Genomic DNA, 27,872 nt, shown 5'->3' with positions numbered 1-27,872 from the left:
GCCATGGGTACCCGCATGGGCCCAAGCTACGCCTGCCTCTTTGTAGGTTACGTGGAACAATCCCTCTTCCGTACCTACACCGGCCCTAAACCCCACCTCTTCCTCCGTTACATTGATGACTGTATCGGCGCCGCCTCGTGCTCCCACGAGGAGCTCGAACAGTTCATACACTTCACTAACACCTTCCACCCCAACCTTAAGTTTACCTGGACCATCTCTAACACCTCTCTCCCCTTCCTGGACCTCTCTGTCTCCATATCGGGCAACCACCTAGAAACCGATATTCATTTCAAGCCCACCGACTCCCACAGCTACCTAGAATACTCCTCCTCCCACCCACCTTCCTGCAAAAATGCTATCCCCTATTCCCAATTCCTTCGCCTCCGCCGCATCTGCTCCCAGGATGAGGCATTCCACTCCCGTACATCTCAGTTGTCCTCGTTTTTCAAGGACCGTAACTTCCCCTCCTCGGTGGTCGAGAACGCCCTCAACCGTGTCTCCCACATCTCCCGCACCTCATCCCTCACACCCCGTCCACGCAATAAGAACCAAAAAAGAATCCCCCTCGTCCTCACGTACCACCCCACCAACCTCCGGATCCAACGCATCATCCTCCGACACTTCCGCCATCTGCAATCCGACCCCACCACCAAAGACATCTTTCCCTCCCCACCTTTATCTGCTTTCCGGAGGGACAACTCTCTCCGTGACTCCCTTGTCCGCTCCACACTCCCCTCCAGCTCCACCACACCCGGCACTTTTCCCTGCAACCGCAGGAAGTGCTACACCTGCCCCCATACCTCCTCCCTCACCCCCATCCCAGGCCCCAAGAAGACTTTCCACATCAAGCAGATGTTCACCTGCACATCTGCCAATGTGGTATACTGCATCCGCTGTACCCGGTGTGGCTTCCTCTACATCGGGGAAACCAAGCGGAGACTCGGGGACCGCTTTGCAGAACACCTACGCTCGGTTCGCAACAAACAACTGCACCTCCCAGTCGCGAACCATTTCAACTCCCCCTCCCATTCCTCAGACGACATGTCCATCCTGGGCCTCCTGCAGTGCCACAACGATGCCACCCGAAGGTTGCAGGAACAGCAACTCATATTCCGCTTGGGAACCCTGCAGCCCAATGGTATCAATGTGGATTTCACAAGTTTCAAAATCTCCCCTCCCCCTACCGCATCCCAAAACCAGTCCAGCTCATCCCTGCCTCCCTAACCTGTTCTTCCTCCCACCTATCCCCTCCTCCCACCTCAAGCCGCACCTCCATCTCCTACCGACCAACCTCATCCCGCCCCCTTGACCTGTCCGTCCTCCCTGGACTGACCTATCCCCTTCCTAACTCCCTACCTACACTCACCTTTACTGGCTCCATCCCCGCCTCTTCGACCTGTTTGTTTCCTCTCCACCTATCCTCTCTTCTATCCGCCTCCCACTCTCTCCCTATTTATTTCAAAACCCCCTTCCCCTCCCCCTTTTCTGATGAAGGGTCTAGGCCCGAAACGTCAGCCTCTCTGCTCCTATGATGCTGCTTGGCCTGCTGTGTTCATCCAGCCCTGCACCTTGTTGTCTCGGATTCTCCAGCATCTGCAGTTCCTACTATCTCTATACTAATTAAGCTCGTTGGGTCTGAAGGACATAATTGCTAGACTGGGTTTGCAAACTTCCCGAGTCTTACCGGCACTCATTCAGGTAAGTGAGGAGTATCATATCATACTCCTGACTTCTGCCTTGTAGATGGTGCACATGCTTTGAGGAATCAGGTGGTGAATTGCAAGATTGCAGGATTCCTAGCCTCTGATCTGTTCTTGTAATGACAGTATTTATATGACTAGTCCAGTTGTGTTTCTGGTCAATGGTAACCCCCAAGATGTTGATGGTGGAGGATTCAGTGATGGTGATGCCATTTAATGTCAAGGGGCAATGGTTAGATGCTCCCTTGTTGGAAAATGTAGTTGGCTATTATTTGTGTGGCATGAATGTTACTTGCAACTTCTCAGTTCAAACCTGGCTATTGTCTAGGAGTCATTGCATTTGGGCATGGACTGCTTCAGTGCCTGAAATGTCGTGAACATTGTGCAATCATTGGTAAACATCCTCATTTCTGACATTGTGTTGGAGGAAAGGTTATTGATGAAGAGTTAAAGATGATTGGGCCTAGGACATTATCCTGTGGAACTCCTGCAGAGATATCCTGGAGTTGAGATGATTGAACTCCGACAAACATGACCATCTTCCTTTGTGTGAAGTCTGACTCCAACCAGTGGAGAGTTTTTCCCTGATACCCATTGTTTCCAGTTTCAATAGAGCTCCTTGATGCCACGCACAGTCTAATGCAGTCTTGATGTCAAGGGCAGTCACTGTCATCTCACCTGTTTGTAGTATATATCAATGATTTCAAGTTAAATGGGGGAGGGTTATTGGGAAATTTGCAGACAACATAAACATTAGCTGGGTAGTTGATAGTGAAGACGATGACAGTCAACTGCAGGATGATAACAATCATTTTTATCTCATTCCTTTAGAACAGGAAGTATGTGGTGTTGTGATAATATCATGTGACTTGTAGCCTAGAGGCCCAGGAAATGCCTGGGGTATTGATTTAATTCACCCGTCTACAACAGGTGGAATTACAATTCAGTCAGTAAAATTTGAAAATAAAAACCCATCTGATTCACTAATGCCCTTTCCTTTAGGGAAGTGAAGCTGCCATCCTCACCTCATCTGGCCTACAGCTGACTCCAGACCCACAGCAATGTGGTTAACTTTAACTGTCTCTCTGAATGGCCTAATGAGCTATTTAGTTCAAGAGCAATTCAGGATGGTTGATAAATAGTGACCTTGTCAGTGATACCCAGATTCCTTGAAGGAATAGAAAAACAATTAGGTGCAACAAAAGGTACAATTTCATATAAATATTCAATCAAGAATGGATCCTTACCTGAGCCAAATCCACGATCGACAGTCAGTGTGGGGAATGGCATGGTACGCAATGGAAACTGTGGGTGAGGATATCCACATGTCGGAGATGGCAGGATGCCAGGGTATTGGGCACTCTCCAGTGTTGGAACAGGAATTGCACTTACCACAGCTGCAAACATGAAGCGAATAAAAACTCACGCCATTGTTCGGTCACATTTTCAACAAACTGAAAACTGTTTGCTTGAGAAAACTACTTGAAATATTGCTGAATGAGACTTTAGTTTTCTAATTAGCTACATTTGTACAATTTGATGAAATTTAAAGTTAAATTGCATTTCTATTAAGTCTGATTAGAAAAAAACTAACACCATCAGTTTTTGCTGGAGGACTGTCAAGGGAGATTGTCTTCTGACAAATGAATTGTCCCAAGACACTTTGAAGCTCGGAAGATGAAGGTAGCAGCTTTATAAACATGAGATGCTGTCATCATTTGCATCTACCTTAACAGTTTTGGGATGTTAAATCATTTAGTAATTTTATTTGCTGTAAATTGGAACAGGGTTCATATTTCACGGAACACCAGGTAAAATTGAACAAGGTAGAGGAAAGAAAGGAGGTTCTGGATGGACAGACATAGAATTGTGGAATAACTGAGAAAACCATTGAAAACAATTGAAAACAATTCCAGTAGATTTTCCACTTTGGGTACAATTAACAATCTGGTGCAATTGGCTTTCTGCTGTACAGGTATAGTGATTTTCTATAGCGATTTCCCCATAATGCGATTTTCTATAGAGCGAGGTCACACAAGAACTATCGCATTTAGGAGATCTATCTGTATTCTACAATGAAGACTGATGCAAACTATTTATTCAATTCCTCTGTCATTTCTTGGTTGCCTATTATTTTTACCCCAGCCTTGTTCTTTAAAGGGTCTATGTTCACTTGGTATCTCTCTTCATGTTTTATACATTTAAAGAAGCTTTTATGGCCCAAATTCATATTATTTACAAATCTACCCTGAAATGTTACCTGCTTTACAAAATTATGAGAGGCATGGGTAAAATGGATAATCAGAGTCTTTTTTCCAGGGTTGAAATGTCAATTACTAGGGGGTATAAGTTTAAAAGGGGAAAAGGGGAAATTTAAAGGAGATGCGAGGGGCAAGATTTTTACACAGAGGGTGCCTGGAATGCGCTGCCAGAAGACGTGCTGGAAATGGATATAATAGCAATGTTTAAAAGGCATCTTGACAGATACATGATTAGGATGGGAATAGGGGGATAGGGACTACGTAGAGGTGAGAAGGATTTTAGTTTAGAAAGGTATCATGAGTCAGCGCAGGTCGGTAGATTCTTAGTTCTTTGTTCTCCCTCTTCATTATTTTGGTCTTTTTTTTGCTTTTAAATCTTTCCCAATCTTCTAGCTTACCACTAAACTTTGCCATTTTGTACATTTTTTTTCAATTTTAATACTATCCTTAAATTATCTCGTTAACACCCTCCTGGTATCCTTCTTCCTTACTTGGATATATCTTTGCTGTGAGCTGTAAACTATTTTCACAAGACTTCCCAGATGGGCTGCACAGTATTTGTTAATTCTATATTTAACTAACTTTGTTGCACTTCTATTCGTATGAGCACCAAGCATTCCTGGAATACGTTACACCAAGCCAGATATAAAATAAAATTTCTTACAATCTACCCAAATGTGGATCTTGAGATGGGTTCTGAGAAAAATACTGATTATTGCATGAGACAATTCCATTCCCTGTACCACTCAGCTTAATAGGCCATTTATCATCCACTTTCCAATATTACTTAAATGCAATATTACTTGAGTGAAAGTGTATAAGTGGAATAAAAGCAAAAGCTTCAGAATATTATCTGATTTAAATTTCAGACAGAATTGATGACGGTCTTTTCGAACATTTCCTGCTGTTAAGCTGTAAAGGTCACGATCACTACATCTTTGGATTTGCTTTGGATCTTTGATCATGTTGTGATGATTCAGAAAACAATAAGAGCCTGGGACAAAATGTTCATCGGCATTTTCAAATTTAAAGTTCTCTCAACTTCAGGGATTTAATTTATCGATCATTATGCAAACTTCGGGTCTGAGAGTGCACGATTCATCAGCTGTAAAGTGAGACAGTCACAGACAGGGGGACTAATACAGTGTCTCATTCTCTGAAAGCAAAAACTTACTTTTCAATTCCTTCAGCTCCCAATTCGCAGAGGAAGGAACTGCTCCACCCTCAGTAGTACAAAACATGCATTTAATAAAATAGGCAAAAAGTCAGCACCAAGCTAGTTAGCCCATGGGTTCTGCATATTTTATGCAATTCTATGACATTTGAGTCCTAATTAGAGAAACCAGCTTGAATCGCAAAATACGTAAGTTACTCACGTGGATTGGTGGGCTGTGAATCCATGGGAATCATCAGCTTTGGTCGTGTTCCCCTTCGTGCTCCTAGAGAACGTTCCAGTGTGGACATACTACTTCCAACCTCGTCAGGATCATGACCTTTGGACAAGATAATCAAACTGTACTACCATTGGGTTTGTACAGAACTATGTCTAAGATTCAAAATGCTACACTCATATAACAATAACAACTAATTTCTGTGTTAACTTTCCATGCTAGAAATACCAATGTTAACATTTATAGTGGAATCTGCCCACTAAATATAAAATGCTGGTATTGTACCCATCCCCTTATGCTAAATCCTAGGATCTTTCCTATGCACTGCCAAAGTGTAGAACAATCCCTAGTACATGGGACCATCACTACTCGAACATTATACTGATAAATACCAGAGTCCAGAAATTGTGCTGTCATTGACGCAAAACTCAACTTGAAGGAGCAAAACATATCAGAGTCTTCCTCCTCTTTGATGGGACAACAAATTTTCTTGATGGGCTGAAGATTCATTTTCTGCCTTCATTCCTTTACATTCAGAATGGGTTTGAATGTAATTCTGGATTGGTGTATATTGGAGGAAGCTGCCCTGGACTACCTACAGAATCATGCCAAATATGGTTCAGATGAACCTAGTTGTACCTGTTGAGTGCAGATGTCAGATCCATTATGAACAAACAGGAGTTGAGCCCATAGAGTTAGGGTTATTAGGGGTAGGCTAGACTAGCTCATTTGTGTTCATGCTGAGTCTGCAGTCTAAATCTGACAAACAGTTAAAAATTGCAGCCTTTAATCTCCAACTCAATCTCACTCTATTCCACTTAGCTCCATATCTGCAACTTTTGAGATAGACACGGCATCACATTTCCCCTGTAAAGCAATGTATTTGGAGGTCAGGTACCATGAAAGTGTCGCTAAGCAACCTTCCTCTTTTTCTAAATAGCTGTTGCTGGAATAACAGAAATACAAAAGACAGGATAAAATTCTTCAATAGTGAGATATCTAACTGTAACAATTTGGTATCTGTATTCCCAGCTTTAAAACTAGTGAGAGATATCAGTTAAATGGATACCTTAAGAAGAATGTCTCTAATCTTAAGGGCACCAGTTTACAGTTTTCAGAGACAAATGGATAGATATATAAAATTCAATCAAAGAAAACACTGATAAAAATCCCATAACTGCATTTAGTGAAACAAAATGAGTTTATTCAATCACTGCAAATCAATAGCCCCCAGCTACACGGCACAACAATTCTATTATTATCAAACAGCAAGTCTTGACTCAAGGTGGTTAAAGTTGCAGGAGAGCTGTTAAAGTTTTCTTTCATAATTATTTCCTTTCAGAACTACTGATCCCAATATTTATGGATTGGCAGGTAGCGAGCAGAGGAGCATTGTTTGCAGGGAAGAAATCCAGAAAAGCCAGGGTGTACTGTCAAATTTAAACAAGTTTAACAGCCGGCCCTCATTATTTTATTATTCTGTTTCTCAGCCAATCAGACTGATTTGCTGCTGAGTGGGTGATGTTGATGGTCCCTGAGAACAGGTCTATCAGCACCATGGTGATTTTACTGGACTGGCCATCCAGAAATCCAAACTAAGGCTCTGAAGGGATGAATTCAAATCACGGCACAAGAGCCGGGCAATTTACATTCAATTAATTCAACAAATCTGAAATAAAAAGATGTACCTGGATACAGGATTGTCTGTCCAATAAACGACAGAGGGTGGTAGTAGATGGAAAGTATTCAGCTTGGAGCTCAGTGACCAGGGTGTGCCACAGGGATCTGTTCTGGGACCTCCGCTCTTTGTGATCTTTATAAATGACTTGGATGAGGAAGTGGAAGGGTGGGTTAGTAAGTTTGCCGATGACACAAAGGTTGGTGGAGCTGTGGACAGCGTGGAGGACTGTTGTAGGTTGCAACAGAACATTGACAGGATGCAGAGCTGGGCAAAGAAGTGGCAGATGAAATTCAACCCAGAAAAGTGTGAAGTGATTCATTTTGGAAGGTCAAATTTGAATGCAGAATGCAGGGTTAATCGCAGGATTCTTAGCAGTGTGGAGGAACAGAGGGATCTTGGGGTCCACGTCTATAGATCCCTCAAAGTTGCTACCCAAGTTGATAGGGTTGATAAGAAGGCATATGGTGTGCTGGCTTTCATTGGCAGGGGGAATTGAGTTTAAGAGCATGCTGCAGCTCTATAAAACCCTGGTTAGGCCACACTTGGAATATTGTTGTTCAGTTCTGGTCTCCTCATTATAGGAAGGATGTGGAAGCTTTAGAGAGGGTGCAGAGGAGATTTACCAGGATGCTGCCTGGAATGGGGGGCAGGTCTTATGAGGAAAGGTTGAGAAAGCTGGAGCTTTTTTCATTGGAGCGAAGAAGGATGAGGGGTGACTTGATAGAGGTGTACAAGGTGATGAGGGGCATAAATAGAATGGATAGTCAGAGACTTTTTCCCAGGGCAGAAATGACTATTACGAGGGGGCATAATTTTAAGGTGATTGGAGGAAGGTATAGGGGAGATGCCAAAGGTAGGTTCTTCACACAGAGTGGTGGGTGTGTGGAATGTGCTGCTAGCAATGGTAATGGAGTCAGATACTTTAGAGACATTTAAGCAACTCTTGGAATAGGCACATGGATGATAGTATACTGTAGGGTATGCAGGGTAGTTTGATCTTAGTAGGATAATAGGTCAGCACAACATCGTGGGCCGAAGGGCCTGTACTGTGTTGTACTGTTCTATGTTCTTAACTCAAAGCTAAATATGTGCTGTGGTGCTGTGGGATAACAGTCGCATGACTATTCAACTAAGACAGGTTAATGGCAATCAGGCCATAATCCACCGTTTGGAGTCTTGCACAATGTAAAATGATTGTTGCTGTTGTTGTTGGAGGCCAATCATCTCTATTGCTATTTCTGCAGGAGCTCCTCAGAGTAGTGTCCAAGGCCCAACCCTCATTTTCAGCTGCTTCTTTATTGGTCTTTTGTCCAGATAAGATTAGAAGTCAGGATGTTTGTCAATGATTGCACAGTGCTTGGTACAATTCATAACTCTTCAGATACTGAAGAAGTTTGTGTCTGCATGAAGCAAGACTTAGGCAACATTTGAGCTCAGGCTGATAATCAGTAAGTCCCATAATTTTGAGCAATGAATACTCGTGAGAATGTAACTATCCCTCCTTGATGTTCAACAGCATTACTGTCACTAACCGTCCCATCAGCTATATCCCTGCATTTATTATTGAGAAGAAAATTTACTTTGTCAGCCATATAAACACTGTTTACAAGAGCAAATCAAAAGCTGGGAATTTTGAGGTTGGTAACTCACCTCCTGATTCCCTGAAGCCGCTCTACTATTTACAAAGCACAACTTTTTGGAGTGTGATGGAATATTTTCCACTTATCTTGAGTGCAGCTCCAACAACACTCCAGAAGCTTGACACCAGGACAAAATAGCCCATTTGATTGACAGCACATCTATCATCTTAAAAATTCCCTTGCTCCGTCACTGTCAGCAGTGTGTACCATATCCAAGGCAGGCTGTAACAACTCATTAAAGCTCCTTTAACAGCTGCATGGTGACCTGGCTTCACTTCGCCCACTCAGTTTGCTGCAACAGAGGGGCTCCAGCAGGTAGCCAGTATCAGAAGAATAGCCGTAACATGTACTAACAGGTAACTGGGTAGGTTCTTCCATGATTGGCTTTGATCAGAATAGTTTTGACACCGATTAGATGTTCTGGGCCACAATAACGTTCATTAGTTAATATAGAAACATAGAAGACTGAAGCAGGAAATGGCCATGCGACTTCTCGAGACTGCTCAATATGATCATGGAAGATTATTAAGCTCAGTATCTGAATTCTGCCCTCCCCATACCCTCAATATCTTTAGCCACATAGCTATATCTACCTCTTTCTTGAAAACACATAATATTTTGGCCTCAACTACTTTCTGTGGTAGTGAATTTCACAAGCTCGCCACTCTCTGGGAGAAGAAATTTCCCTTCATACCAGTCTTAAAAGGTTTACACCTTATTCTTAAACTATGACAGAGTAGGGGCAAATAACTACAGATGCTTGAGTCTGTACTGAAAACAAAATATGCTGGAAGTCACAGTGGGTCAGGCAGCACCTGTGGATAGAAAGCAAGCTAAAGTTTTGAGTCTAGATGAGTTGATGCTCTGATGAAGAGTGATCTAGACTCAAAATGTTAACTTGCTCTCTCCCTCTCCATGGATGCTGCCTGACCCTCTGTGATTTCCTTAAATTATAGCCCCTGGTTCTGGAGTCCTCCACCACTGGAAACATCCTTCCTGCATCTAACCTGTCTAGTGCTATTAGAATTTTATACTAACTATGAGATCACCCCTCATTCTTCTAATCTCCAGTGGATACATTCCTAACTAACTCAGTATTTCCTCAAATGTCAGTCCTGCCATCCCAGGAATCCCTCAATAACAAGAACATCCTTCGTCAGATGAGGAGACCAAAGTTGCTCACAATGTTCCAGGCGTGGCCTCATCAATGCCCTGTATAATTGCAGCAATACATCCTTGTTTCTGTACTCAAATTCTTTCATTGCGAGAACATACAGTTTGCCTCCTTTCCTGATGCTGCACCTGCACGCTTACTTTCAGAGACTGGTGCATGAGAGCACCCAGGTCTCTTTGAATATCCACCTCTGTCAATTTACAGCCATTCAAATAATAGTCTGCCTTCACATTTTTGTTGTGAAAGAGGATAACTTCATATTTATCTGCATTGTACTACATTTGCAATGCATTTGCTCACTCACTCTGCCTGTCCAAATCACACTGCAACATCTCTGCATCCTTCTCATAAATAATCCTTCCATCCAGCATTGTGTCATTTGCAAACTTGGAGACATTACATTTGGTTCCCTCATTTTAAATCATTAACATAAATTGTGAGTAACTTGGGTCCTACTACAGATTCCTGCATTACCCCAAGAGTCACTGCCTGCTATTCAGAAAAAGACCCATTTATTCCCCCTTTTTGTTTTGTGTCTGCCAACAAATTTTCTATCCATCTCAATCCCATACAATTTAATTTTACAAATTAATCTCTTATAGACATAGAACATAGAACAGTACAGCACGATACAGGTCCTTCGGCCCACAATGTTGTGCCGAACTTTTACCCTAAACCTAAGGTCTATCTAACCTCCACCCCTACCTTATACTATCATCCATATGCCTATCTAATAGCCGCTTAAATGCCCCTAATGAGGCCGACTCCAATACCCTCTCCGGCAATGCATTCCACCCCCCTACCACTCTCTTTTGACTTTGACAAAACCCTTCTTAAAATCCAAATAAACCAGATCCACTGGCTTTCCCAATAAACTCTGGTTACATCCTTGACCAATTCTGGTAGACTTGTCAAGCATGATTTCCCTTTTGTAAATCCATGCCGACTGTGTCTGATTCCACCATTGTTTTCTAAGTGCTCTGCTATATAATCCTATGGACTCTAGCATCTTCCTTACTATTGATGTCAGACTTAGTGGTCTATAATTCCCTGTTCTCTCCCCGCAGCCCTTTTTAAGTAGAGTGGTTACATTAGCTGTGTTCCATTAGGATAGGCAATGGTGTAGTGGCACTATGAATCCAGACTATTAATCCAGAGACACAAGTAATGTTCTGGGGACCGGAGTTCAAATACCGCAATGGCAAATGGTGGAATTTCAATTCAATAATAATCTGGAAATAAGAGTCTAATAAACATAAAAATAATAATGTCCTTTAGGAAAGAAAACTGCCATCCTTATCTGATTTGGTCTGGCCTACCTGTGACTCCAGACCCACAGCAATGTCGTTGACTCTTAACTGCCCTCAGGGCAATTCGGGATGGGCAATAAGTGCTTATCCAACTGGTGATGCCCACATCCCATAGATGAATTTTTAAAATAATTCTGCAGGAACTGTTGAAGTGTCTAAAGAATTTTGGAAGATGATCACCAATGCAACCATTATTTATAAGGCTGCTTTGTTAAGTTGCGTTATGTTGGTGCTTCCTTTGGAACCAGGAATTGGAAACTAGGTAGACAAATGGTTAATCTGAACAGGAACACTTTATTTACAATACTCACACCTCCACAACTGGTTCTAGACTGGATGCAAGCTCTGCATCTCCAGTCACGTGACCAGCTCTTTTAAAAGGCCAGCATTACCAGCTACACACCTAACACTCTGCAATGTAGATTATCAGACTCCGAGGATTTATCAGCCTTCAATCCTACCAATTCCTCCAACACCATTTTTCTATGAACACACATTTGCTTCAGTTCCTCCCTTGTTCTAAACCCTGTGTTACACATCCTGACCTCAATGATTACGTACTAGGGATAGTTTTATTAACAAGGCTAATTAATAAGTACACTCTCGTCCTCTGGATGTGCATGTCAGAAGAACATGTTTTGGATGGAAAAATCATGAAAAGGCGTCAGGATTTTGCAAAAGATGAGTCTCTAATCTAAGAGTGTACATTCATAAAATAAGCATGATAGTAATCTGTGGAAAGATTTCAGACAGTAAGTGTAGTATATTCTGTAACATTTAATTGTACATAGTATTACCTGAATGTGAGCCACTTTTGCTAGTTAGCTGGTTCTCTGAGTGGCTGTGACTGACAGGAGTTATATCTTGGCAGCTTTGCTGCATGGGTGAATCTCTTACAGATGGATCTGTGCCCGAGGGCTTCTCAATATTTTTCATCTCCATTTCTTCATGATGTATCCAAAGGTCTGGTGGCCTCAAGTCTTTTTGGCTGCCCTTCCGTTTGCCACCACTGTGTGCTGCCCGCTTTCTGTGATGGAAATGTAATAAATTGAAGGGAAGGACACAATGAAGCCTTAATTTTACTTCTTGACCATTTAGCTCTGAGATTTGAGAAATTAATGATCATTCTATGTGTCCAAACATGAATTTTTGAACTTGAGAAAAAACCTATGTCTTTTTAACTGTAACAGATCTACCCTTGAACATGCAAAGAAAGGGTATTTACTGTTCACACAGTTCATTCGGTAACCTATGACTGTTACCAATTTTTTTAACTAAAACAGTGAATGACATAAAAGTGATGGGTAAAACAAGAGCACAACAATTTTGTTCCAATTGTATCTCCTCTTCTGCTGGAGTATGGTTCATTGGGAGCAGCAGCTTCATTCTAGAGGCCATTCCTGTGTTGTTCCTATATCACCTTTTATGTACATGCAAACCAGTCAGTAACACACTCACCGGTATCATTCCTAAGTGAATGGGAAGTCCTAGGACGACCTATATTAGAAACACTAATAGCAATTGTAGCATCCTAGCAAAAACAAATGCTGTGCAAAACACCAAGTGCAATCAGGATCTGAGATTTTCTAAACTCATTTACTCCTTAGTCAACCTTAACACCCTCTACCTTCCAAATGGCAACTTTCTGTGCAAAATGCAACACCTGCCCTTTCACTTCCTCTCTTCCCATTGTCCAAGGCCCCAAATACTCCTCCCATGTAAAACAGCAATTCACCCGTATGTTTTGAAATTTATTAATACCATATTCATTCCTCATGACGAGGTGACATCCACATTGGGGACTCAAAATGCAGGAAGTGTTCTCCCAGTGGGAGTGTTCTCCCACTGTCATGGCAACCTCTGCAAGACATGTCAGATCTTCGACATGGACACTACCGTCACACGTGGGAATACTACCTACCACGTCCACGGCAGATACTCATGTGACTCAGCCAATGTTGTCAATTTCATACGCTGCAGGTAAAAATGTCCTGAGGCATGGTATATTGGCAAAACCATGCAGACGCTATGACAACAGATGAATGCACACAGACAGGAATTTTCCCTCCCAGTGGGGAAACACTTCAGCAGCCAAGGACATTCAGCCTCAGATCTTTGGGTAAACGTCCTCCCAAGACGAACTTTGGGATACATGACAGTGCAGAGTTGCTGAGCAGAGGCTGATAGCCAAGTCTGGTACCCATGAGGATGGCCTCAACCAGGATCTTGGGTTCATGTTGCACTACAGGTGACCCCACCACACAATACACTCTCACACAAGCATTCACACTCACTCTCTCTCACGCACATACATACACACACACACACAAACACACACACACACGTGAATCTATGGGGTGATTTTGTATTTTCAGATATGTTCTATTTTGTTCAAAAAGCATACAATTTATAGACAGTCAGTCAATGTGGCATTTTATAAATTCCCCTACTTTAGAAATAAAACCAATCTGACTCCAAACCACAACACAAACAGATTCTAAACAAGGCCTCACACCTAACAAGCATTTTCTGACCTAAAATGTCACCTCTTCTTTACACTGATAAAACCTTTAATTGTCTCACGACAGCAAAATACATGAAATTCGGGGATTTACATATACATATTACTCAATTAAAACCTTCTAACTAATTGAAGTTTAACAGCATCTCAGGTTTGTTTAATACATCCTGATCAGTGGTGTGACTCTTTGATCTTTTACTTATAAATTCTGCGTCTGTTACTACCTCTGTCACTAACACCTGAAGAAGGAGTGAGGCTCTGAAAGCTTGTGTTTTCAAATAAACCTGTTGGGCTATAACCTGGTATCATATGATTTCTGACCTTGTCCACCCAGTCCAATGCTGGCACCTCCACAACATGACTAAATAATCTAACTTGAGACTGTGCCCCTGGTTCTATATTTCTCAACCAAGAAAACCAAAAGTATACCTAGCACTTCTGGAATTTTATATATTTCAATTAAATCTCATTTCATCCTTCTAAAATCTAGTGAATACAGGCTCAAGCAAACTAACCTCTCATCATAGGACAGTCCTGTCATCCCCAGTATTCGCTTAGTAAGCCTCTGTTGCATTTCTTCTATGGCTAGTATATGCTTTTTTTAGGTAGAGACACTTAAACTGCTCACATTATTCCAGGTGTGGTCTCACCACGGCCCTATATAACTACACTATCATATCCCTTACTGTTGAACTCAAATTCTCTTGCAATGAAGACCAATTTACCAGTTGCCATCCTAATGGACAGCTGTACTTATCTATCTATTTCAGTTGACTAGTACACATAGATGCCAAAAGAGTCTTGTGGCACAGTGATAGCATCCCTACCCTGGGGCAGGAGACTGGGGTTCACGCCCAATCTGCTCCCGAAGTGTGTAATAACATTTATGAACAAGTTGATTAGGAAAATATGTACATCCACACTTTCCAATACATCTCTATTTAAATTATACTCTTCCTTTCTGTTTTTCACACTGAAATGTATGACTTCACATTTAGCCACATTGCACTGTATCAGTCATTTGTTTGTCCACTCACAACTAGTCTAAATCACTTTGAAGCCTCCCTGTATCCACATGCTAACTCAAAATTCTGCCCAGGTCTCTGTTTTCAGCACGCTTGGAAATGTTGCATTTGGTTCCCTCATCCAGATCATTTACGTACATCACGAATAACTGGGGCCCAAGGATGGATCCTTGTGGCATCCCACCAGTTATTGCCTGTCACTCAGAAAAAAGATCCATTTATATCCACTTTCTGTTTCCTGTCAACAAATTCTTCACTAACGTCAATATATTACCCCCACCCTCTGTTCTTTAACTTTCACCATTAACGTCTTATGACAGACCTTTTCAAAAGGCTTCTGAAAATCCAACTACCTTATCTTTTCCAATGGCTTCATCCTCAAAACACTCCAACAGATTTATTAAGCATTATTTGCCTCTCATAAACTCATGCTGGTATTGTCCAATCCTATTAATGTTTTCCAAATATTCTGTTATTACATTTTTTAATATAGATTCTAGCATTTTCCCCATTACTGATGCTATGTACATTGACAGCTATGCCTTCAACTACCAGCCCATAAACTTCAGAAAGGCCACCCCTAAATCTGTTCACATCTCTTTCCCGTTTAAGATACTCTGTAAAACCTATCAATTTGACCAAGGTTTTAGTCATCAGTCCCAATATGTCCTTCATTGGCTTGGTGTTAACTATTATTTGATAATTGCTGAGTGAAGTTCTTTGGACATTTTACTACACTATAGTAAATAAATGCAAGTTGTTGCCATTGTCTTCAGGTTTCAGGATTGATCCAAATGTCAATGAAAGGAACTGTGCTACTGTTCTGTTAAATCCATTCTGCTCTTGTTCTCTTTGATATTGCTATTATTTTTATTAATTTTTATGTTTGTATAGAAGGTAGAAAGTGTAAGCCTAGTAACAGCAAATGAGAAAAACACAAATAAAAGGATTTGAAAAGTATTCATGAAAAATACTATGTACCAGATATGAATAAGTAAGTATATTTTAATAAATGTATATATTTTCAGCACATCAATACAATGCTGTCAACAGAACTGAGCTGAATTCTAGTAAAATTAAATTCTCACTTAGGAATGCTGTACATAGCCCATATTACTTTGATGATTACAAAGAGTTTTCAGATTCCTTGATTCAACATAATATTGAAAGGGAAACCTCGTCTGTTTGTTTGCCCAGTGCCCTTTCCACCCACCCACTGATAGATCTGTTGCTGTGCCTGAAAAAATATTACAGCAGAGGTCTGCAACTGTGAGGTGTCTCCATTGTTCCGCCAAAACTTATTATATCCTGTCCCATTTGAATAAACCTGTGAACTACTTATGATACAGTCACTACTGTCCAAAATAATAAGCAAGGAACTGTGGTTCACTATAGGTCAGCACAATATGGTAATCAAAACCAGTTTCAGCCCTAGTTTCAGGATGGAAGTCTCTTCTATCAGTCTGCTATAAATATCTTATAGAGAACAGATTTTTTATGTTTCAACATTGTGGACATAAAACTACAGAAGATATGGTCCTTAAATTGACAATCTTACTCAGAAAGGTCACATTGATTTCTTGTTTGCAAAGGTTTAAAATTCATAGTAGTACGATCGGATGTCCTTTTCTGACTGTGAGATTAAGGCATAAGGTTAAGCCAAATGTTACTTTGCCATAGTCTGTCCCAGACAGAATTTTCTTCATTCAATGACCAAGACATCTTGGTGCTGGCATTACTATATGAAATGGATAATAGAGTGCTTCTTTCCCTGTCAACTGATATCCTTCACCTTGATGAATACAAAATACAATTCAATAACATTATTCAACATTTGGCTGCTCACCAGCATCTTCTGAAGGGCAATTTGGGATGTGCAAGAAATGCCTGCATTTGCAGTAATAATTACATTCCAGACATCAATGAAAAAAGTTAAACTCTGAATTACTTCCTACAGTATGGACAAATGTCTATACCTGCCCAAACAATCACATCTACCAGACTATCCTTAAATAATACTCAAGAAACTTGGTCAATTTTTCCTGACGTAACAAGGCCACAGTTTTCAGCTGAAACAAAGGCATGTAACTTTGCAAAAAAAGGTCAGATGATGTAAGATATGGCGAGGTTTGTGTGGAGCATATATGTTGGCATAAACCAGCTAGGCTGAATGGCTCATTTCATGCTGAAATTTCTATGTTGTAACTTTACCATCATGATGAATGAAAACAGCAAAATCAATCCACAATGGGAATTCAACAGCAAACCGCGGATGACTGAGTCAGTCACTTAATACACTCACTAAAGTGTCAAGTGACCTCCTTCACAAGTTACAATGAAGTGAAATAACATTGCAAATTAGGCAATAAAATCCAAACATACTTTCTTTGCTGTGCTGAAGATCGACGGGTGCAGATAACGGCTACAACAATGACCACTGCAACTGTAACTACACCAATGGAGACCATGATGATCACCAACAGATTACCATTCTTTTGAGGAGTCACACTGCCATGAGGCGGATGCATCTGGCCAATTGGAGGCTCTGAAAGAAAAACAATAAATTTAGATATTAAAAACTTGGGATTATTCTTAAAATTATAAAGCGATGAATTTGTAAAGAATTTTCTTCATTCAATGACTATTTTAACATGCATTATGGCACGAAAAAAATCAGAATCCAATTTAGTTAAGAGGCGTTGAGCACTTGTATAAATATGAAATAAGCAGGGAAATGGAATTATGGTAAATAACTCTGGAAAAGAAGTTGCAGCTTTAAAATTGCACAGTTACAATAGGCAGAAATGGTTTTGCTTTGTACTGAAATAATTTTGCTTCTGCACATTGGTTTTGTGTAATAATAATAAAGATGCTTTGTTCTTTTAGCAATATCAGCACATTCCAGGTCAATGTCATAGCTGTATTTGCCAAAAAAACATACAAATCTACAAAATTAACTCAGGAACCTAACATGGCTAAAGGCTGATAAATTTCCTGGACCTGATGGGGTGCACTCCAGGATTTTAAAGAAATAGCTACAGAGATAGTCAATGCACAGATTCCTTAGATTCTGCAAAAGTGCGAGAGAATTGGAAAACTGCCAATCAAAAAGGGAGGAAGACCATACCAGCGAGTTCACTTGACACCTGCCATTAGGAATCTGTTAGTCTATTATAAAGGATGTAATGGCAGAGTATTTAGAAAGATATAAAATAATAAGAGTTAGCACGGCTTGATGCAGAGTAAATCATCCCTAAAAGATTTATTAGAATTCTTTGAGAGATAACAAGCAGGACAGAAACAAGAGAACCAACAGATTTCCAAAGGACTTCCGTAAGGCAGTACACATAAAGTTACTTAATAAGATCCCATGGTTTTGGGGGTACCACATAAGAACATAAGAACCAGGAGCAGGAGTAGGCCATCTGGCCCTTCGAGCCTTCTCCACCATTCAATAAGATCGTGGCTGATCTTTTCACGGCCTCAGCTCCACTTACCCACCCTCACATCATAACTTTTAATTCCTTTACTATTCAAAAAATTATCTATCTTAGCTTTAAAAGCTTTCAATGAGGAAGCCATAACTATTTCACTGGGCAGGGAATTCCACGGATTCATAACCCTTTTGGAGAAGAAGTTCCTCCTCAATTCAGTCCTAAATCTGCTCCCCCTAATTTTGAGGCTATGCCCTCTTGCTCTAGTTCTACCCACCACTGGAAACAACTTCCCTGCCTCTTTCTTATCTACTCCCTTCATAATTTTATACATTTCTGTAAGACCCCCCCACCTCATTCTTCTAAATTCCGATGAATATAATCCCAGTCTATTCAGCCTCTCCTCATAAGCCAACCCTCTTAACTCTGGAATCAACCTCTATACACCCTCCATTGCCAGTACATCCCGTCTCAAGTAAGGATACCAAAACTGCACACCTCACCAGCACCCTATGCAGCTGTAATATAAACTCCCTTCTTTTAAACTCAATCCCTCTAGTAATGAAGGACAAAGTTCCATTTGCCTTCTTAACTACCTGCTGCACCTGCAAACCAACCAGTGTGAGTCATGCAAAAAGATACACAGGTCCCTTTGCACATGAGCATGCTGCAATGTTTTACCATTCAAGTAATAGTCCTTTTTACCACCAAAATGGATGGCTTCATATTTATCAACATTGAATTCCATCTGCCAGACCTTGCCCATTCACTTAAACTATCTAGATCCCTTTGCAAACTTTCAGAGCACTCAGCACACATTGCTGTACCACTTATCTTAGTGTCATCTGTAACGCCAAATCATCTATGTAAATTATAAACAATTGCGGTCCCAGCACTGATCCCTGAGGCACACAACTAGTCACTGTTCACCAACCAGAAAAGCACTCGTTTATCCCCACTCTTTGCTTCCAGTTAATTAACCAATCCTCGATCCATGCCAATACATTGCCTATAACGTCATGCACCGTATCTCATGCAGCAGCCTTTTGCGCAGCACCTTGTCGAATGCCTTTTGGAAATCCAGATACATCACATCTACTGGGTCCCCATTGCCCACCGCACTTGTAATGTCTTCATAGATTTCCAGATAATTAGTCAAGCATGACTTGCCTTTCATGAACCCATTAAATAGATAGAGGATTGGCTAACTGACTGAAGACAGAGAGTTGGGGTAAAGGGCGCAACCTTTTACCACTGGAGTGTCACATTGATCAGTGCTGGAACTACAATTAATTATAATTCACTATTATGACTTGGATAACAGAACTGAATATTCTATAACCAAGTCTGCAGCTGACACAAAAATAGTTGGTAAGGAAAGTAGTAAGGATGAGACAAAGAATCTACAAAGTGAATGGGCAAAATTTTTGGCAGATGAAATATATGTAGGAAATTTCAAAGTCATGCACTTTTGCGGGAACAGTAGAAGAGCTGAAAATTATTTGAATGCAGAACGGCTGTAGAAAGCTGCGGCATGGAGGAATTTGGGGTTCTTGTGCATGAATCACAAAAGGCTAGCATCCAAGTTCAATAAGTAATAGGGAACATAAATGGACAGTTAGCCTTTACTTTAAATGGAATGGAGTATAAAGCTAGGAAGGTCTAAAATGATACATTGCGCTAATCTGAACACATCTAGAAAACTGTGCACAGTGTTGGTGCTTTTATCTAAGTAAAATAAACAGGCATTGCAGGAAGTACAAAGAAGATTCACAATGTTGATTCTGGGTATGGAGGTACTGTCTTATGAAGAGATGTTGATAAAGTTGGGCCTGCACTCTAGAACAATGAGAGGATAATTTGGTGAACAAGATAAGATATTTAGGTGCTCAGATAAAAAAAAACATCGTAGATGTTGGAAATGGAGACGAACGCAGAATGTTTGATGGTAAGACTCTTCTTCAGAACTGCGTTGTAGGCTTTGATTGATTTGATTTATTTATTGTCACATGCAGTTTGTTAGGAATACAGTGAAAAGTGTTGCATAGTCGCCACTCTCCAGCGCCATCTTGAAACGCAGAAAAATAAACCAAAACATAGAATGTGAAGACAGAAAATAAAGAAATGTTCAACTTTATAATTCTTCTTCTTAAATGCATAGTGATGGGCCTGGATCCAGGTGCTCCTCCACCCTAATGCTGAAACTGTCACCAGTACGAAACAGTTGGCCAGCCTAATGTCCCTTCGCTGCATGTCATCACTGCTGGAACTGTGTTGTTATTCGTTGGCACCATCCGCTGTCCACTGACACCACTGCCATCGCTGTGTCCTCGCTGGGCTGGCCTTGCAATACCGTTGGCACTGATACTGATGTTGCTGGATCTTGCACTGCACCCAACTTGACTCCATCTTCTGGGCTAACTTCACTGAAGTAGCCAACACCAAAGCTGTCGGGTCCACATCGGGCGCAAACCTGACCCCACCGCCACTGACCTGAGTCTGCACGGTGGTCCAACACCGCCAACGCAGTACTCGGGTCCCAGACTGGGCCCAAACTTGACTCCGCTGCTGCCAGGAACCCAAAAACTCATGTCCGCCACTACTGTGTGAGAGAAATCGTGTCTCACTAACTTGATTGAGTTTTTTGTGGAGGTAACCATAAAGATTGATGGTGAGCGGTAGACGTTGTTTACATGGACATTAGTAAATTCTTTGATAAGGTTCTGCATGTAAAGTTGGTAAAGTTAGATCACAGGGATTCAGGGTGAGCTTGCCAACTGGATACAAAATTGGCTTAACTGTGGGAGAAAGAGGATGGTGGTGGAGGTTGTTTTTCGGACTGGAGTCCTGTGACCAGCAGTGTTCCACAGAGATCGGCTCTGGGTTTACTTCTGTTTGTCATTTATATAAACAATTTGGATGAGAATTTAGGAGGCATGGCTAGTAAATTTGCAGATGGCACAGAAGTTGGTGCTACAGTGGAGAATAAAGAAGATTATCTAAGATTACAAAGATATCTTGATCAATTGGTTCAACGTGTTGAAGCGTGGCAGGTGGAGTTTAAATTGGATAAATTCAAGGTATTGCATTTTGGTAAAACAAACAAGGGCCCTGGGTAGCATTGCAGAACAGAGGGACCTAGGGGTTCAGGAACATAATTCTTTGAAATTTGCATCACATGGAGACAAGGTGGTTAAGAAGGCATTTAGCACACTTGCCTTCATTGCTCACACCTTTGAGTATAGGAATGAGATGTCATGATGAGGTTGTATAGGATGTTGGTGAGGCTTCTTCTGGAGAGAACAACAGTTGGGCAAAGTCAGAAGTCACAAGATACCAGGTTATAGTCCAACAGGTGTATTTGAAATCACAAGCTTTCGGAGCACTGCGGCTTCATCAGGTGAACAGGCTTCACCAGCCAAAGGAGCAGCACTTCGAAAGCTTGTGATTTCAAATAAACGTTACGGACTATAACCTGGTGTCTTGTGACTTCTGACTTTGTCCACCCCAGTCCAATATCGGCACCTCCACATCACAGTGGAGAAAAGGAATGGGTAAAGGTTAGCTTGGGAGGATCAATAGCTGTTAATGGGGACTATTATTGGCTGACAATGTGAAGGTAGCAGCCCAATGACGAAAAGGCCTGTTATGTGGGGGTGGGGCTAAGGACATGGGAGAAGGTGCTCAGGTCTAAAATTATTGAACTTGATATGGAATCGAGAAGGTTGCTGAGTTCCCAGGTGGAAAATGAGATGTTATAGCTTGCACTGAGCTTTGCTGAAGCACTGCAGCAAGCCTGAGTCAGAGATGTTGGCCAGGGAACAGGGTGGTGTGTTGAAATGACAGGAAATTGGAAACTCAGCATCATTTTTTTGTATGCAGAATGTAGGTGTCCTGCACAGCGATCACCCAATCTGTGCTCCATATCCCCAATGTAGAGAATTATGGAAACATGCTGGTCGTGTCAATGCACCACCAACTTATTAAAAGAAGCAAACGATGGTGACATGCTTCCAACACTCATGTACTGAGACTGAAGGCTTCCGTTGCATTTTGAGAAAAGAACATTTAAAGATTGGCATCTAAATACAGAACAGTCAGTGAAAATCTGGATTGTGTGTTGGACTCCCCTGATAGAATCAGAAAAATCATAGAATTTTATCATTTAGAAAGAGGCCATTTGGCCCGTTGTATCTGTACCAGCTCCTAAAAGAGCGACCCTGCTAGTTCCACTCTCTGTCTCTACCTCTGTAGCCCTCCAAATTCATGCCTTTCAGACATATATCTACAGCTTTCTTTTGAAACCTCCTGTGGAATCCGCTTCCACCATTCTCCCAGGCAATACATTCCAAATCTGAACAACTCTTTGAGTAAAGAAGTTTCTTCTCATCTCACTCCTAACTTTCTTGCTGACAATCTTGGAATTGTAACCCTGAATTACAGACATACCAACTAGTGGAAACAGAATATCATTCTTTACCCAGTCAAAATTGTTCATTATTTTGAACACCTCAGTAAGGTCACCTCATGATCTACTCTGCTATAATGAGAATAAACCCAATTTCGCTAATCTTTTCTTGTATCTAAAATCCCTCATTCCTGGTATCATGACAGTCAATCTCCTTCGCACTCTCTCCAGGGCTTTAACATCCTTCTTTAAATAGGGTACCCAGAATTGAACACAATCGGGTCTAACCAATGATTTGCAGAGGTGTAGCATTACTTCCTTGCTTTTATACTCTGTCTCTATTTACAAACCTAAGGATCCTATAAGCCTGCTTAACATCAATTTCAACTTGCCTGGCCACCTTCAGAGAATTATGCACTTGAACCTGTAGAAGCTATATCTTTCTTTTTTTTTATTCTTAAAACTATTCAAAATGGCAATGGATTGTGGCGACAGTGGAAAAGCTTTTCAGTCTATTTTACTGTTTCTCGCACTGTAAAATACACTTGACAATAAAAAAAAGAAATTAATTCATTCCTTCTGCTCTCTTCAAAGTATACCATTGAGCCTGTATTGTCTCTCTGTGTTTCTTGTACCAAAATGCATTACCTCACATCTCTCTGCATTAAAATTCATCTTCCATGTGTCTGCCGATTTGGCCAACTTGTCCCTCTGAAGTTACTCACTATTATCCTCACAATTGACTATTCTCCCTAGCTTTGCATCAACTGCAAATTTAGAAAGTTTGTCTTCAACACCCATTTATATAAACTTTGGCCTCAACACTCATTTATCTTAATCAGTAAATGCAAGGGTCCCAACGCTGATTCTTGGAAACACCACTTTTAATTTGTCTCCAGTCTGAGAAATGCCCAACTATTTTGCCTCTGTTTCCTATTTTTTTGTCAACTTCCAATCCATATTGACTTTGCTGAAGTGAGTAGCTTTCCTTGTTTTTTCCTTATGTGCCCATTCTATCCTTTGTTAATCTTTTAATGTTAATATGTTTGAAGAATACCTTACTATTTGTTTTAGCACAGCTTGCCATCCTTTCCTCATGCTTTCTCATAGCCTTCCTTATTATAACCTTAGCCTCTCTCCTGCATTTGAGATACTCAACCTGATTTCTAAAGTTATTATGCCACCTATTTCTTTCTTATTTTCTTGCCAATAGCCTTAGTCTTCCAGGGTACTCTAGCTTCAGACATTATTTATTTCTCATGTGAATGTATCTAGCTTTTACTGTATTCATCACTATTGAAATTCTTCCATCCTTCATCCATTGCTTTATCCCCCAAAATCTGTTTCCAATCAACCTGCTTCAGTTGAAATTTTAGACATCTAAAATCTGCCCTTTTCCAGTCTGGGGTCTTAATCTTTGACTAAGTTTTACCCTTTTCCACCGTAATATTCAACCATATTATGTTATGATTGCTATTTCCCAAATGCTCCCCCACTCTGATGTTGTCCACTTGGTCCGCCTCATTTCCTAGGACCATATCCAGCACAGCTTCCTCTCTGGTAGGACTGAAATTGATTGATTGATTGTCACATGTACCAAAGTACAATGAAAAGCTTTGTTTATGAGCAGTACAGACAGATCTTAATAAGCAAGGATGTACAGACCAAAAAGACTTAGACAGAGGCATACAGTTACACCACACAAGGTGTGTGCTAGGTGAGAACAACATTAACAAGATCAGCATTATTTGAGGCTAGACAGTCCATTTATCATTCTAATATCAAATGGGAAGAAGCTGTTCCTGAACCTGCTCGTGCATGTGATCAGGCTTCTATATCTTCTGCCCGACGGAAGAGGTTATAGGAGGTCATTACGAGGGTAAAATGGGTCTTTGATGGTGTTAGCCGCCTTCCCGCGGCAGCAAGCCGAGTAAATGGAGTCCATGGATGGGAGGCTGGCTTCCGTGATCGTCTGGGCTGTGCACACCACCTTCTGTAGTTTCTTACGGTCCTGGGCAGAGCAGTTACATACCAGGCCGTTATGCACCCAGACAGTATGCTTTCAATGGTGCATCTGTAGAAATTGGTGAGGGACCTTACGGACACGTCAAATTTCCTGAGCTGGCTGAGGAAGAAGAGGTGTTGTTGTGCCTCCTTGACTGTCACATCTACGCGCGAAATCCAGGACAGGTCGTCGGTTATCGTCATTCTGAGGAACTTGATGCTGCCCACCCTCTCAACTTCCATTGATGTGGATGGGGACATGTTCTCCCCCTTTCTTTCTGAAGTCGATGATCAGTTCTTTAGTTTTGCCAACGTTGAGAGATGGTTTTCATTGCACCATATCACCAAGCCCTCTGTTTCCCTTCTGTATTTTGAGTTGTTGTTGTTGCATATCTGTCCCACTACGGTGGTGTCATCAGTGAACTTTTAGTTGGCATCCTTTTGAAATTTGGCAACACAGTCGTGGGTTTACAGGGAGTACAGTAGGGGGCTGAGACCACATCCTTGGGGCCTCCAGTAATGAGGGTTATTGTGAAGGAGGTGCAGGTACCTATCTTCACTGATTCTGGTTTGTGGATCAGAAAGCTGAGGATCCAATTACAGAGGGTGGAGCTGAGACCAAGGTCATGCAGTTTTGAGGTCAGTCTGGAGGCGATAATGGTGTTGAAGGCAGAGCTGCAGTCAATGAGCAGGAGTCTGACGTAGGTGTCTTTGTTGTCCAGATCTTCCAGGGATGAGTGCAGGGCTAGGGATATGGCATCCCCTGTTTCATCAGGCAAATTGTAGAGGATTGAGGTAGGCTGGTAGACTGGAATTAATGTGGGCCATGACCAGCCTCTTGAAGCACTTCATGATTACTGAAGTCAGGGCTATTGGAAGGTAGTCCTTAAGGCACACTGCATGTGCTTTTTTAGGTACAGGGATGGTGGTGGTCTTCTTGAAGCAGTTGGGGAGTTCAACCTGTAGGAGGGAGAGGTTGAAGATGTCGGTGAATACCTCCTCCAATTGGTCCGCACAGGATCTGACTGCTCGGCCAGGGACACCGTCTGGACCCATTGTTTTCCATGGGTTGACTCCCAGGAAGCTCGATCTGAGATCTGCAGCGGTGCTGGACAGAACATGTCTGTCCAGGGTTGTTGGGGCAGATGACACCATGCTCTGACATTCTGCTCAAACCAAGCATTGAGGGTATCAGGAAGGGACGTGTTTTAATCTGCTATCATGCTCTGCTTATTTTTGTACCCGTAATGTTGTTTAGGCCTTGCCATAGGCAGTAGGAGTCTGTTTGTAGGTTTGGGCCTCTAACTTGGTCCGGTACCACCTCTCCGCATCCCTGATGGCTTTGCAGAGGTCTTATCTGGATTTCTTGTCTTCGTCTGGGTCATCCGACTTGAATGCTGAACTGTCCTAGAAAGTTTCCTGTGCACATTGCAGGAATTTCTCCCCTTCTGGGTCTCACAATGGTGCAAGAAATCTGACCAAATTGCTTGTGACAGCATCTCAATTGCAGCATGCTAAAAGTGACAAGCGAACCTCATTCCTTACACTGAAAGCACCCTGAAGAATAATCTGAAAGAAATTCATCAGAGAGATGACTGACAGAAAGTTTAACTTGAGGGTGACCACACCTCTGGTGAGGAGTGAGAGTGAAAAGAAGATTCCTTCATCGTAACCTCAGCTGGCATGGGAATTGAATCCACACTGTTGACATCCTTCTGCATTACAAACCAGCTGGCCAGTTAAGACAGCTGACCAACCTCTTCAAAACAATCAGCTCCAAGAGCAGAAGTAAACCATGCTAACCAGACATAAGGCAATCTGAACATATTCTGAGGACAGTACAATGCTTTTAGAAGGAAAGTGGAAAGCGATCAATGAACTCTGGTGATGTGACCGTTGTCAAAACACTCACTGATCATACTTCAATATGACGTTTTGACAGCAAGGCCCACTATTTACATGCAGACATGTTTTCATTTACAACTTCACTGATGTTTTCACACTAAAGCTTATACAATGCAAATATCACTTTTCATTATTGAATTTGCACAATTTGTCTGCAAAGCCCTTCTTTCAGAGCCATTCAGTGGTAATCACACTGGAATCTCCTGGGGAAATAATAAATATTTTACTTGGCTACTCTGCCTGTTGACTGTTCAGAAGAAAGTAGAGCAATTTTCCTCTTTGTTACACTGAGGAACATTAAAGTCAGCAGGAACAGTGAAGAGGGAAAGTATATGGAAGCACATTGTCTCAGCCCTCTAATACACTGCCCAAGGATCTTCCAATAACTACAAATGAACAAATAATGCAGACATACTGTTAGCACTGAACAAAATGGGCGAGGAGGTAGGGAGGGTGGAAGGGGGTGAGGTGAGGAGATAGAATGTTTCTTGCACTTCAGTCTCACTTTGAATAGTAGCTGCAGTGGCCAAATTGTGATTAGGATCCCTCCACAATAACCAGAATCTCCAAAAGTCAGTAGGCAGGAGCACATCTGCAGTGACCTCAGAGCCAGAGCTTGCACAGGGAGGACATTTTAAAAAATTGATTGCTCCAATGTTACCTCATGCACTCCAGGCATTCTCCTCCTGTCTAGCACCTTGTTTGGTTGTGGAGTTAAGGAGAAGGAGTAATTTTCTATGGTCATCGGGACCCCAACAATCGATGCAATTCCTGATTGAGTGAGCAAGCAAGCCACATGAAATGTAATCATATTTCACATAAAGGGAAATTGTGGAATGTATTATTTCTGCAAGCTGGTACTGAAAGTGGCTCAAGCTCTCATGATACATGGTGGCTCAGTGGTTAGGGACCCAGGTTCAATTCTAGCCTTGGATGACTGTCTGTGTGGAGTTTGCACACTCTCCCTGTGTCTGCTCTGGCTTCGTCCCACATTCCAAAGATGTGCAGGTTAGGTGGATTGGCCATGCTAAATTGCCCCGTAGTGTCCATGGATGTGCAGGCTAGGTGGATTAGCCTAAGTGGTGGGGTGGGTCTGGATGGGATGCTCTTTGGAGGGCAAGTGCTGATTTGATAGGCTGAAAGGACTCTTTCTGCACTGTTGTGATTCTATGATAACAATCTATTCTGTACCTGTGACCTTATTGAAATTAGCTACAAAATGACAATCCTTACTTCGTGACTCATGGTAGAGTTTCACATCACTACAGCAAGCAGTAGGCATATTGGCAAAGAATACATTTCTATTCCAAGTAGAAAGTTTAACCTTTTACAACTGTGGCACACTTACTGCAGCAATCAACATAAAATCTTGTGCTTGTTTTGCAGTTGCAATCTTAATAACATATTTCGCCAACTGT

At 41.6% G+C, this 27,872-nt stretch overlaps 1 protein-coding gene across 1 annotated transcript in view; it reads right to left on the bottom strand.

Moving 5' to 3' along the window:
• The window catches only part of LOC109932277 (netrin receptor DCC), a 590,638-nt gene that overhangs the window by 30,523 nt on the left and 532,243 nt on the right, over window positions 1-27,872 (bottom strand). Inside the window, exons 19-22 of the mRNA XM_048603985.1 lie at window positions 17,086-17,248; window positions 11,955-12,184; window positions 5,338-5,454; window positions 2,948-3,097 (exon numbers count right to left, since the gene is read on the bottom strand). Of these exons, the coding sequence (XP_048459942.1) occupies window positions 2,948-3,097; window positions 5,338-5,454; window positions 11,955-12,184; window positions 17,086-17,248 (660 nt within the window). The remainder of the gene's footprint in view (window positions 1-2,947; window positions 3,098-5,337; window positions 5,455-11,954; window positions 12,185-17,085; window positions 17,249-27,872) is intronic.

This window comes from Rhincodon typus, chromosome 1 (genome assembly GCF_021869965.1).
Source record: "Rhincodon typus isolate 14 chromosome 1, sRhiTyp1.1, whole genome shotgun sequence".
NCBI classification, from domain to species: Eukaryota; Metazoa; Chordata; class Chondrichthyes; order Orectolobiformes; family Rhincodontidae; genus Rhincodon; species Rhincodon typus.
Note: the sequence above shows the minus strand (reverse complement) of the source record. Positions and strands in the feature narration are given on the sequence as shown.